This window comes from Atta cephalotes, assembly GCF_000143395.1.
Source record: "Atta cephalotes unplaced genomic scaffold scaffold00033, whole genome shotgun sequence".
Lineage (NCBI taxonomy): Eukaryota > Metazoa > Arthropoda > Insecta > Hymenoptera > Formicidae > Atta > Atta cephalotes.
Window position 1 is genome coordinate 3,360,658 of NW_012130097.1, and position 14,410 is coordinate 3,375,067.

General features: G+C 30.2%; 1 protein-coding gene across 1 annotated transcript in view; it reads left to right on the top strand.

Annotated features, from left to right (window-relative positions):
• Positions 1–5,289, top strand: part of LOC105621414 (ATP-dependent DNA helicase Q4) — a 6,744-nt gene extending 1,455 nt beyond the window's left edge. The window contains exons 2-7 of the mRNA XM_012202883.1: positions 103–3,225; positions 3,393–3,680; positions 3,780–4,115; positions 4,265–4,418; positions 4,510–4,832; positions 4,941–5,289. Of these exons, the coding sequence (XP_012058273.1) occupies positions 103–3,225; positions 3,393–3,680; positions 3,780–4,115; positions 4,265–4,418; positions 4,510–4,832; positions 4,941–5,171 (4,455 nt within the window). The 3' untranslated portion in view covers positions 5,172–5,289. The remainder of the gene's footprint in view (positions 1–102; positions 3,226–3,392; positions 3,681–3,779; positions 4,116–4,264; positions 4,419–4,509; positions 4,833–4,940) is intronic.
• The last annotated feature ends 9,121 nt before the right edge of the window (positions 5,290–14,410 follow it).

Consider the following 14,410-nt stretch of genomic DNA (forward strand, 5'->3'; position numbering starts at 1 on the left):
TTTAATGAGACATTCTGTTATTGAATTACAATTATGTTTACTTTTTGGTCATTGCATTACAACAATTATGCTTATTTTTTGTAAATTCTTTTTTGTAAATAGAATGACATAAAAGAAGCAAATTTATCTATTAAGGAAGCATATAAGATGTATTGGAAATTGAAAACACGAGCGCTCGAGGAAACTCTTACAGATATTACTTTCTGCGACGATATGCAAGATAATATCTCAAATAAATCACCGCGAAAGATAATAAACAATCAAAAACAAGACAAGAATCTGAGTCCAGAAAAAGTTACAAAAGATTCAGAGAATATAAATCCTTACAATAGCAAACATTTGATGGAAATTGAGGACACATTCAACCAACTGGATTCAGTGAATGTTGAAGGAGCCTGGGGCAACCATCTTAGCAAAAACAAGGAACAAATACCGAAGAAGAAGCAAGCTCTATTGATTGGTAGATCTTCTTCCTTTCAATTGTCTAAAAACAAGTTTGAGAGGTCAACATTTACTAAACGAAACCCGAGAAAATCGCTATCATTGGTAAAAATAAGGAATAAATCTGAAAATATTCTAAATATCTCGAGTGTGAATCGGTTGGATACAGATAAAGATACAGCTGTTGATGAGGCAAAGCCTATATTCGGCGAATTGACGAAAATAACATTTGAGAAAAGTAAACCTGTTTTACAACACACTAATATTGTCCAACAATTGGCCGACGGCCATGCGACTGGCATAAGCCGCAATTTGAATCCAGGTTGGTTGCATCGATGCACGAGAGACAATAATTTGGAAGTGACAACGATTAATCCTGAAAGACTGTCGGGCACTAGCGATTCTGGAATAGATTCCATGGAATCCAGCATTTATTCTCCGAACGATCTGGCGCCCACTGTGCATTTTTCGTCGTTTCAAGTCTCGGATGAAGAAGATTTTATATGTAATAGTGAATCTGAGGAAGAACACGGCAATAAACGCATTAGAAACTTCAAGAAACGATTGAGTGATCAAAATGATTATCCTATAAAACGACGACGTATTCATATTGATTCCGATTCTACGATCGCTAGATTTCATATAATCGATAGCGATACATCCAAGTTGACTTCCCCTGTCGATAGGAGTTTTAATTTATTATGTAGAGATGAGCATAATAAAAATGAAATTGACAATGCTAATGCATTTAACTTGACTAATAATATTAATACAAGCACAAATATAACAAACGAATCAAATAGAATTAAAAAAGATGCTGTTACTTTAAGTTCTAACATTGAATCAAATGTTATCATTAAGGACAAAATGACATCTGAAAATGTCTGCCCGACTGAAAATGATCAAACTAAAAAAGTATTCAGAATGATTGATGTTATTTCAAAATCAACCAATCTTAAGAATCAGAAAGACTTTTCAACGTCTGACGCAAAACCTGTGAAACGTGCAAGAGTCAAACAAGTATCTAACAATTTCGACCCCAGTTATATAGAACAAAATAATAAAGAATCTAAGACAAGGACAAAGACGAATAAGAAATCTCAACGAAGCAAAGAGAAGACGACCGATAATAAAAAAAAATTCAATGTAAAAAGGAAATCTTCCAGAAGAGAATCAAATTTAGAGAAGGATAACGAAGAACAAAATTCAGATTTAGAAATGAAAAAGATTCCGACATATAATGTAGAAATGTTACAAACGATTCCTCGCTCTAACATTAAATTAAATGAAATTGGCAATCTCATCATGCAATTTTCTGAAACTGTTTCCACTGATGCAATGAAAAAAGATGTCTCGATATCTTCAACAGTGAGCACAAAATTGACTACGAAAGAAAAGCTGAAGAAAAAAGTAGCTGCTGGGACGATGAATGATAATTTTGTGAGGATAAATCTAAAGAAAAAAGTATTTGTGCGAAATAAAAAGAACTTTAATTTTGTTAAATATAAGAGAAATCAATGGAAACAGAAGAAGAAAGATTTGACGTCTAGTGAGAGCAATTTGAACGCGGCCGACTTAATCGACAAAAATAGCATGACATGCTTCAAATGTGGTGAGTCTGGGCACTTCGCTAAAAACTGCTCAGCTTCCAAGAGCAATGCTCTTCTACCTTTAGAAGAAATCGATGACTCCTTGAACTTTCCAACTTTAGAGGAAGCTGAAAAAATGGCAAATGAGACTGCCATGATCGCTCACAGTCATAAGCAACTTCCCAAACAACCATCGTATTTTGCTACGAAGACTTGGCAAAACGAAGAAGATATAACGGAATTATTTAATGACGACTTTCCAGATTTTGATGAAAAGAGTGATACATTAACTTTCGGGCATAAAGTGCCACAGGAATTAATATCCAGATTATTGCCGCCTCAAATGAAAGAAATTGATCCGTTATATAATGTGAACGAAGATAACAGTCTCATTGAAACTCCCACTGAAGTTTTCGAGACATTACGCATGTTTGGTCATGAAAGTTTCAGAGTTGGCCAAGAAAAGGCAATAATGAGAATTCTATCTGGTCACTCTACCCTGGTAACGCTATCGACAGGCTCTGGGAAATCTCTATGTTATCAATTACCAGCATATTTATATGCTCGACGTTCTGTTTGTATTACTCTGGTAATTTCACCTTTGGTATCCTTGATGGACGACCAAGTGACAGGCGTACCGTTATTTCTGTCTGCTGCATGTTTACATACCAATCAGACGGTGAAAATAAGAGAACAGGTGATACAATCTGTGAAAGATGGAAAAGTGAATATCCTGCTGATGTCACCAGAAGCGGTGGTAAGCAGCGAGAAATCTACTGGTTTCGGCGCTCTGCTCGGGCAGCTACCGCCAATCGCATTTGCCTGCATCGATGAAGCCCATTGTATCTCCCAGTGGTCGCACAATTTTAGACCTTCCTACTTGATGGTTTGCCGAGTACTCAAAAAAAAGTTGAAAGTGAAAACAATATTGGGACTCACGGCGACTGCTACGAAAACGACAGTGAAAAGTATAATAAAACATCTAGACATACACGACGGAATAGCTGGTGTCATTTCGGACGTGCCTCTGCCTAGGAATCTCGTCCTAACAGTATCCAAGGACGAAAACAAGGACCAGGCTTTAATCGCATTGTTAAGAAGCGAGAGGATCCGCGAATGCCACTCTGTGATAATATATTGCATTCGTAGAGAGGAGTGTGAGAGAATCGCGGGATTGTTAAGAATATCGCTGCAGGTAAATATTAAAATTTTTAGTTTTCTATAAACGAAACAATAAGAAATATGTCTTTTAACATAAGATAAGAAATTAACTTTTTTCCTTCACTTGTGTGAGAGAAATTGAATTGTACAAAATCTTTTACATAAGACAGATTTATATTAAATGTATACATTCACCGATAGGATCCGCGAAATTCTGAGAAGTCAAACACAAAGATATCTGCAATAGCTGAAGTTTATCATGCTGGTATAACACCTTATAGACGCAAAATTGTCCAAAAAAAATTTATGGACGGGAAGATTAAAATTGTGGTTGCCACTATTGCATTCGGGATGGGCATCAATAAACCGGACATTCGGGCCATTATTCATTACAATATGCCCGGTACCTTTGAGGGATATGTACAAGAAGTTGGTCGTGCCGGAAGAGATAATATTACAGCACATTGTCATTTGTTCTTAAATCCCATGGTATCATATTTGATTAAAAATTTGAAATTGCTCTACAAAAAACTCTTATTTATCTTGGAGTTCTCTTTACTAATTAAATCAATTATTATTCGTAAATAGGAAGACAGTGATAAATGGGAATTGCGCAGACACATACATGCGAATGGTGTAGACAGACATACGATTAGACATCTACTTCAGAGGATTTTCATTCCATGTTCTTGTATGAAGATCAATGAGAAAAATTCAGGTCAAAGATGTCCCGGTCACGAAGTCGCTCTTCCAATTGATGAAACCGTTCGAATCCTTGACATCACACAGGAAATGATTTTGACATTATTGTGCTATCTCGAGCTACACCCAAAAAGATTCATTACTGTGCTACCGTCCGTGTATGTTCAAGCACGAGTTTCAAGTTACGAAGGACCACACGCCCTTAAACAAGCCGCACAATCTGTAAGACCTTCCAATATTAATAATTTTATTTTTCTTTAATTTCTATAGAATTTTTCTAAGAGCGGTATAATACAAAAAACAGCAAAAAAATTTTATTATATGTCATAAAAAAGAATATAAAATAAAAAATTACAAACTTTTGATTTTAGTCTCCACCGCTCGCAATGGCAATAGCGCTGGACATGAAAAACGGGATTTCACATAAAAATATTATAGAATTCTCAGTAATTGACATTGCATCAGCTATCGGATGGGATAGTGGCGTAGTAAAGAGTCATCTTAAGACTTTAGAATGGAAGACAGGTAAGAATTTTACATTCTTTTTTACTTCAGAAAATTTCTGATTTTTCTGAAACGTTTCACTTACATGAATGTATCTGAATGTGTTTCACAGTTGATGGCAAGAAAAAACGTTCAGCCATATCTGTAGAATATCATAAACTTGGTTTACGAATGAAAGCACCGGGCGATCTTAGTGACATTGAACTAGACGAGGCACTCGATACATTGATTACACGTACGCAATCTCAGGAATCTTTTTGTTTACAACAACTCGAGTTCACATCCTCCGCGTTTAATAAAATCAGCGTGTCGTCAATCAAACATTGCTTGGTCTTAGATGATAACATTATGAAGAAATCGGAGGAGCTTAAAGATACTATCAGAGAATACTTCCAATCAGACTCTCCTTTTAATGATTTCAATATCAGTTTTCAGGTACGTCCTTGCTGACTCGTTACTGAGAAATTTATTTATTAGAATCTATGATATAAAAATAATTAAAATTGGAGGTACATTATTTTACCATTTTTTACTTTTTTGTAGAATAAAATGACGAACGAACAGCAGATCGCAGTCGATGTCCGCAATTTGATAACATGTTATAGGGATACTAAGTTTACGGGTCGTGCCATAGCCCGTATCTTTCTTGGAATACAAAGCCCGAATTATCCTGCATTGATTTGGCACAGATGTCGTTTTTGGAGAATTCATATCGCTGCAGATTTTAACACAATTTACAAAATCGCAGTCAGGGAAATTCTAGCGTTACGCTAACGAAATCAATTGATTGAGTGATATAATTATACATTATATTTAATACATTATATTTAATCCGATTTTAATTTATACTTTTAATTCTTCAGAATAAACTTTCATAAGGTATTAAAATGAATCTACGAACGAATCAAATTTGCCTTAAAAAAATATTTTTTTTTATTTTCAATATTCAATTAAATATAAATTTAATGATTTGAGCTCCTGCATAATGCATAGTGCATAAGTGAATCAACCAATCGAAATCTTTCCTTATCCTCCCTATCTTATCGTAGAAAAGAATTTTGATTGGATGATTCCCTTATGCACTATGCATTATGCGTCTGTGCTGTGGCTATTATGCAGCTTATGTCATTTTGTATGTGATGATCCATATGTAGCAAATTTAAAATAATGAGTTATATAACATATTTAAAATATTGAAACTTAAATAGTGTGTGAATGGATTTTAATGAAAAAGCAACTTACTTTTATGTAATAAAATATATTTAAAAAATTAAGGGCTACCACACACAAAATGACGTAGCTGCATAAGCGTAGTGTAAGATCGCTGGACCAATGATCATTCGACAAAAAGAGGCCATATTGATTTGCATAAGATATTACTGATCCAGTTGTCTTAAGCTGATATTCGTAGTCGGTTTTTATTTCAAAATAATATCGTCTTAAATATAATGCTTTAAGACACTAATGCAACTATCTGATTGGTTCATGATATCTCAAGATTGAAGACGGTTTTGAATATAAGAACTGACTATGAATACCGGTCTTAGACTCCTATTTTCTTTCTACTGTTATATGATGTCAGGTCAGTTCTTACATAAAAAAAAAATCAAATCTTAAATAAGTAAAAAAATCAAATTTTTATATATTATACAGAATGTTTGATAATTCTCTCAACAATAAAAAATTTCTCAACAATGTTTGTGAGCAGAGATTATTAAATAAAGGTAAAATCGAGATATAATATAATTTTAAGATATATCTGAAAGTGTTTCTTTATGAAAATATTTCTTGAAAATATTTCTTAAGGAACTCTTACAGATATCTTGAAGTTATGATTCGATTTTAAGCATTCTGCTCATAATTAAAAAAAAATACAAAAAGAATTGCAAAATGGACTGGCAAAAAGGATTATTTTACTTACAATGAGAAGAGATCACCTTTCTACATGTATGTATACAATTCATGCACGATTAACGACTAATTCTAAAAGAAACCTAAGAGGATCCTAAAACCTAGTCTGTATTACTAACTAAATCATAATTTTTGTATAACAATTACTTTTTTCTCTTTTATAAATTCAAAAATCCTTTTCCATGATTAAAGCATACAACAAATAATTTTTCTTAAGATTTCAATTTCGGATTTTTTTGTCGTTCTTGGCATAAACACCTCACAGATATGTATTAATGTGTATACTTTATTTCTGGAAAAGGATTTTCGAATCTGTAAAAGAAGAAAAAATAATTGTTGTACAAAAATTATGAATCAATAATACAGACAGCTTTAAGATCCCTTTAATCAGGAATGACATTATCACACGTGTGATGGAATTGTGTCTTTGTCGAGGAAATGCATTTGAAAATGTATCTGAAAATCAGTTTAAAAATGATGTGTTTTTTGTATCTATAACTACAAATTAATACAAATATTCGAATTTAAATGTATTTCAGATATATAGGTAGATACACAAAATATATCTCTATACGTGTATTTAGATACGTATGAAGATACTAGCGAACAATAGCCATAATCGATTATTTCCAAGATAGTTTCTGAATTTTTTTATTATAGATCTTATATAAATCATAAGATCAATCCGTTAACACTTGACAGTATTTGTATTAATAAACATTCCTGATTTCACAACTTTTTTCTTTTGTTTTTATTATATCATTTTGTGGGTCAAATTATATATTAATCATAAAATTTTTAGTTGAAAAAAAGATTTTGAAGGTTAATGGATTAACACATGCAGTGTTTCCAAAAATGAATATAATTCAAGGAACTTTACAAAAATCTACGAGAATTCGATTAATCTGTTACATTAAATTTCTGTTTAATCCTCTTGAACCTTTTAATAGCCTACAACTGCATTTATAAGTAATCTGTGATTTTTAAATGTTTGTAAAATTCTTATAAAACATTCGTTTATACACGCATACAAAAGTGGTAAATATTAAAAGTGATTACATCTATAACCATAAATTCATGAAAGACCAAAGGATTGAAATATCTGTAGATCCAGGAGTCATTATAATCGACATAGTTATAATAACAGCTAATTATCTTCTCCAATGTAAAAATCGTTTTGAATTTTTAGATAAATTATGCGTTCAGTTGGAGTACTCACGCGCTGTAAGCATTCTTTATCGTTTCTTACGTGCGCTATAAACATTCTATTTTTATCATTTAATACATGTGAAAATTTGTGACTATTTTATATAATTCGATTAAAAATTTATATTATTATTTAAATGTCAATTGCACTAATATAGACTTATATTTTCAAAAAACAATATTACAAATTTCTAATAGGATTGGAAAGAAATTATTTGTACACTAGGCATGTCAGAAATCAATAGCAAAGTGAGATCAATTATGATTAAATAGTTGGCTGAGATGAATACTTGTATTTTTTTTTTGTTTGTATTATATGATTATATGTTAATATATAATTATAATAAATTAGGACTTAACATTAATATATAATTATAATAAATTAGGAAAGAAGGAAATGGTACAAAACTTTCATGATAGTTAATTAACTGGAGCTATCAGTGCAATCGAGTTTACGCAGATGTGACTATTTACAAACATGTATTCTTTCTGTGCGTAAAAGTGCAAGACAAGTGGCACGATAGTTTAACATCGAAAAAGTGGAATAGAGATAAAAACAAATAAGAGAGAAAGTTAGTGAATGGCTTGTTAAATAAAACAATATATGGAAATATGTTTTCACACATTGTAATTATTCTACTTCTTATTACGCAAAACTCATTTGTATGAAAAATTTGATATTAAAAACCAAGTTAAATCCCACACTTTTTCTTCCAATCAATGTAGTAATAGTTATTTAATTGCCTTGGTAGTTTAAAGGCTTAGAACAGTCGTATGGAATACGAGAGATTCGAGATTGAAAATTCTATAATTCATTCATTAAAATTAATCTTCCCAAAATAAATTCAGCCAAATAATTCATTAATGTGATTCTTTTGAATCAAATAAATAAAATAATTTAAATTCAAGATTTATTATATTGCTCGTGTTTTTGATTTTTTCTATTAAACCATTTTTTTTAATGAGAAATTACAAACTAATAAGTTTTTCATAGACTCCTTCAATTGAACAATTTAGAAATAATGATAATAACATAAAGTACAGGCTATAGGAGTCAACGCTGGTTATCAATTAGCGCAATTCTTAATATTAAATACAATTCCATCGATTTTTTTTTAATTCATTAAAAATTAAATCTTTTTTTAAAACAAATTCAGCCAAATTCATTAATGTGATTTTTTTTGTTATCATATCTTGGGATATTTAAATAAGTTTCACGCCGAATTCCCTTGTACAGCACATGGCTTACATCGCTGCTTTTATTAATTGAGAGAGAGAGAGAGAGAGAGAGTAAATTTTTTAAGAAATAAAAATGAGAAAATAAACATTTTATAGTTATATTTATTGCATATAACCTTTTATTAAACAATGTTAAATTATATATACATATTTCCATACTTGGAAAAAATCACAAGCATTAAAAAAAATTTAAGTATTTCGCTCATTTGTTATAACAACGATACACTTGGGTAATTAGAAGTACACTTCTATAAGGACACTAAAGTAAAACATCTTTCAGCAGTAGCAATGTCAAAATATTCAATCTGAAACATTCAATAAAAACTGAAGTAACAATTAAAGTAACGATTGAATCGATATCGTTACCATTACAGATAGAAAAAAAGTAATGATTGTTACCAAAAAAAGTAACTACATTATAAGTAATGCGTTACTTTTTAACTTTGCAACTGTCGAATCATTATTTTTCCTACAATCGTTGGTTTAAGAGTACATGAATAATAGCAATAATATATAAAAATGTATTATTTGTCCTACTCGATCACTGGTAATTAATTCGATTACTTTTTTCAGAAAAATATATTATGAAAATAAAAGAAAAAGAGTAAGATTCGCGGGATGTCCAGCGTATTATCCGCGCGCTTTACTTGCTCAGCTACACCGATTAGTTACGTTTCACGTTACAAATACGGTATATAACCTACACAAAAATTTTAATTAATATCTCGTCGACTATTATCCAGTGATTTTTACTGTTAATTGATAAAAGGGGTGTATTATACATATTCAAAATTTAACAAAATTTAGAAATTGGATCATTTTTGTGAGTCACGAGCGCTATTTCATTAACAAGAGAGAGAATTTTTATAAAATTATAATCGATATTCATAGACTGATCTTATATTTAAATAACGTAAAGTTTATCTCACATAGATGCTCGCCTTATGACCTTTCATTATATTTTAAGATATATGTAAGATGACGTTGAATATATAAGATCGGATTATGAATATTGACTTATAATAATAATAAATATATAACAAATCATAATAAAAAGATATTTTACTTATATCTTTTTTGTTTCAATATAGCGATCAGACTGATCAGAGCGAGAAGAACAGGTTCTCTCACTGTCTCGCTTGCCAAGCCAAGTCGAACCAAATGCGACATGCTCGGACCCCAATGGGCATTGCTAATTTATTGTATATATGCCATTGTATATATTTTACAACACAAAACGAAATTTTACATGGATTTAAAACTTTCTACGCAAAACGGGGTAAGCGGATTAAATACATCTTTAAATTCTTTTGTTAATAACTTTTTAACAAAAACGCGTGACAGCTAAAATTTTTGAGCCTTCACTCAGAGTCATAACCTTGACCGTATATGTCAAAATCAATGAAATAGGTCGGTGTTATGCAGTTTTAATTTAAATTCCGTCAAGGATTGACAAGAAGAAATACAATAAACACAATTGTTAATAAAAAAACATGAATATTTATATAAAGAAATGGTAACGGTAATAAAAAGTGTTTCTTCAATGAAGCAATATTTGCAATTAATGACAATCTTCCATGCGCAACAAATACACATATGATTATTGTAATCATGACATTTCTTAATAATAACAATAATAGGCGTTGTATGATGTATATAGCATATACGTATGTCATCATATATTTAAAAATACATTAAATTAAAGGAAGGAAGGAAGTCAACAATTATATGCATGGGAACATAAATGTCTTGATATCCAAAGTTGCACGCGTATCGAAGACATAAGAAGGCATGAAAAAGCATGTTAAAAGGCATTTGTGTTCCCGTACGTACATATTCATAAAAAAAGATAAGAAAATGAATGAAGTTAGGTAAGAAAAATTAATTGTAATTGACTTCTGGGCTTGATGTTTTACTTTTATAAGTTCAAATAAAAAGTTCATAAAAGAGAAAAGAAAAAAATCTCCTTTTTATTAATCTTGTTTTAGGAGCTGCGCACTATCAAAGATACAGGAAACAGAGAATAAAGATTTCAACCTATCAGAAACTACGTACTGTGGAATACAGTTTCAGATGGATTGAAATTCTTATTGTTCTCTGTTCCATATTCCTGATGGTGTGCAGCTTCTTAAAGATCGATCAGTCTGCATATATAAGATTGTTCAAATATATTTTGTAAGAAATGTTAATATCAAGTTTTTTCTTGTTTTAAATAATTGGATTTTTTCATTGTATTTTTATGCTTCTTTTTTTAGATCAAAGATCAAAGATTAGACAAAAATCGTTTCTAATCTTATTTTTATGACTGTAAATATAGGCCATGCTGTCAGATTAACATTTCCGATTCTCCAATAAGAGTATAAATGATTAAAAAAAACAAATGACAGTCTTAAAGTGATAATACGCAAAGTATTTATATTCTTATATATCAACTTGAACTAGTTCTATAATTATATTCATTTGTGCGCGCAAATGAAATTGAAAGAATACCTGACTGATTAAATTCTGAATAATTATCGAATTTGACTGCTACTTAATCATAAAAATAGGCTAACAATAATAAAAAAGAATGTTGTAAACGAATATTGTCAAATCGTCTTTGTGACAAAATCTTTCGTTGCTCTCGTCAACGAGAGGAAGGGCTGTTTCTCACAGCAAAATTATAAACTAATGTAAAAGTATCTCAAGTACAAATATGTTTGCGCATGTTACGATATAAAAAGACTTTGTCAAAATGTACAAAACTCCGATTTTTGTTGCGTCGTCTGATACGCTAAAATTTTTATATATCTTTTATTTCGCAAATACCGAATGTCGAAATTAAATTCGTTATGCGAATTTAATGTTATAGAAATGGATCGCAAAAACTGTCGATAATTGAAAAAATGCAATATTCATATTTCTTGATAAAATTTTGTTAGATACTGGAGCATTATAGTGAGCTGTGAATTTTTATTTACTAATTCTATTATTCATTGATTGTATGATTTATCATCGATTATTTTTCAAATAATATACATAATAGTGTGTGCGTGCGCGCGCGCGTATGTGTGATGTGTGTGTGTGTGTGTGTGTGTGTGTGTGTGTGTGTGTGTGTGTGTGTGTGTGTGTGTGTGTGTGTGTGTGTGTAATACTGATCTAACCAGTACCAAGGATTTTTGGCAGTCGAATTTTAAAAATGTTTGAACTTTGTATATACATATTTTTTGCCAGTAATACTTGCTAGAATGCGTTAACATTCCTTAATACATACAGTAGAACTCCATCTATCACGATTTTTTCGTTTACATTTTACTTTAATCTTTTGCTCATTTCTAATAACGAATCTTGTGCGCAGATAATTAAAACGAATATATGTACATTCCAGAGTAAGAATTTGTGAAAAGAAATCTATAAAAGTTAAATATATGTGGAATTATAAATATGATAAATCTAAATTCCAGATTTAAAATAGTCATTGCTGTCATTCAGTTGTTCACCAAAAAAATGAAATGACTGCTTCTTTATATAAAATAATGCAATAAAAAATAATTTTTCAGACATTAGAATAGTAATGAAATGTGAATTTTTTAATCAAAGTAATTTAATAGTAATTTTTTAAGGCCATTAAAAAACATTTATTTTCTTATTTTTCTGAATATGCATTTCTTTGATAGCTTAACAATATAGTAAATTCTTTTTCATATTATGGTTTGAAAGTTTATAATAAGAACAAATTGATAATACTAATTTTATGATTTATTAGTATCCTGATGTTTCATAGACATATTTTATATGTATATTCAGAGTGGAATCCCATGAGGCATATTTGCCGCGTATTGCGTAAACGCATAACCAATTAATAATTAGTAAATTATAAAAACATGAAACTATTAAACAACGGATCTTCTTCTGATTGATTACGCGGTTACACGATATATACATCTCGTAGGATTCTAACCTTAGAACTCAATAATACTCGATTTTTACTTAAAACTTTTATGCAATTTTAATGTTATCTAAGTTTGATTATTAATGAAGATAATAACTGTAGTGAAAAAATTGTAATTTTGCGGCAATATACATGATGAGGCAAAAGTATCGAAACCCTGAGTATCTCGGAAAATATGTGTTTCAGATGAAAGTTGTAAGATTTAAAAAGATCTTTTTATTGATCTTGATCTTGGCGATGCCATTTAAAGTCAAACTGATAAGATCAGTAAAAAAATCTTTTTAAATTCTACAACTTTTACCTGAAACACTTCTGTAAAATTTATATTTTCTAGGATATTTATTAAGGGTTCCGATACTTTTGCCTTATCCTGTATATGAGATTATAAATTATAACATTATAAGTATATGCATACTTATTGAATATGAAGCATTTATATAATAATAAAAAATCATGAATTTAACACAACATATTAGTTAAATATTTATGTTAATAATCACAAATTTATATCAGTTCTCGTAATGTCAACGCTTTTCAATTACCTCCGGGCCTTTGGAACCTTTTTAGTGAATGACGAAAATTTATCCAAGATAGATGATCTTTAATAGCATTTCGTAGATGACTCTGATGACAGAGGTGGAGTCAACTAACAGAAGATTGGATGCTGCAAGCCAAATTTCCAATCTTAGATTCCCGAAATTGACATTTAATATGAAAAAATGACTTTTTGCAATATTTACTTTTTGTAAAAAAAAAAAATTGATCAGAAATCATGAATATATTGATCGTGCTCTATAAAATGCATTTTTTATTTTTAATATTTTACTTTTTTTCATGATATGAAGAATTTAAATATAGGATTTTTCTAAGATAATAAATTTATCGCCTATTGCAAACTCATTTACACATACAAGATATCCCAGAATGATCGCCAAATATTTCGTGCGCTGATAGAGCGACTCGACTGAGTCGAAAAATCTTCTACCATTTTGAAATTTTCAATAATCAACAAGTATTAATTATTAAAAATTGTCGAATATTGGTTTAAATAATTTTCTTTAAAATTGCATTAAAAGATTTTCTAAACTCATCTTAAATTTTGAATAAAAATACCTGTCGCGATCCGATTCACGCTTACAGCGCTATTAACGCGCTCATGGTCAGTCCGATTCACTCCCTGAACATTTTGCATGAGCAAAGTGACGTCATGGATTTTTTAATTTGCATATGCTCATGGTGATTACGATTCAGAGATGGGTTGGCATAAGCATCCACTTTGAATGCGGTCCACTTGACGCTACAAATGCTTCGAAACGTTTAATTGACCAATCAGAAGAAAGAATTTACTAATTGACCAATCAAAAAATGCTTCGAAACATTTGTAGCATCAAGTGGATAGCCTTTATTTGCACGGGGAAAAAAAGGACCTGATATGAATGTAGAATAGCATCTAGGTAATATAATCGCTTATTAAAAATAATTAAATGTAATTAATAATAATATAAAAATAATTAAATATAATTAATAATAATATAATAATTAATTGTTTTAATTAATTAAATATGATTAAATCGAGGTTATAACATCGTTGATTATCGAATTCACATTATACTAAATTGATTTGATAACAAAAATTTATACATAACATCGAGCATTTTTATCAATTTTTTCCGAAATGGCAGATATTCGCATGCCATTTGACAATATGATCCATATATATATATAT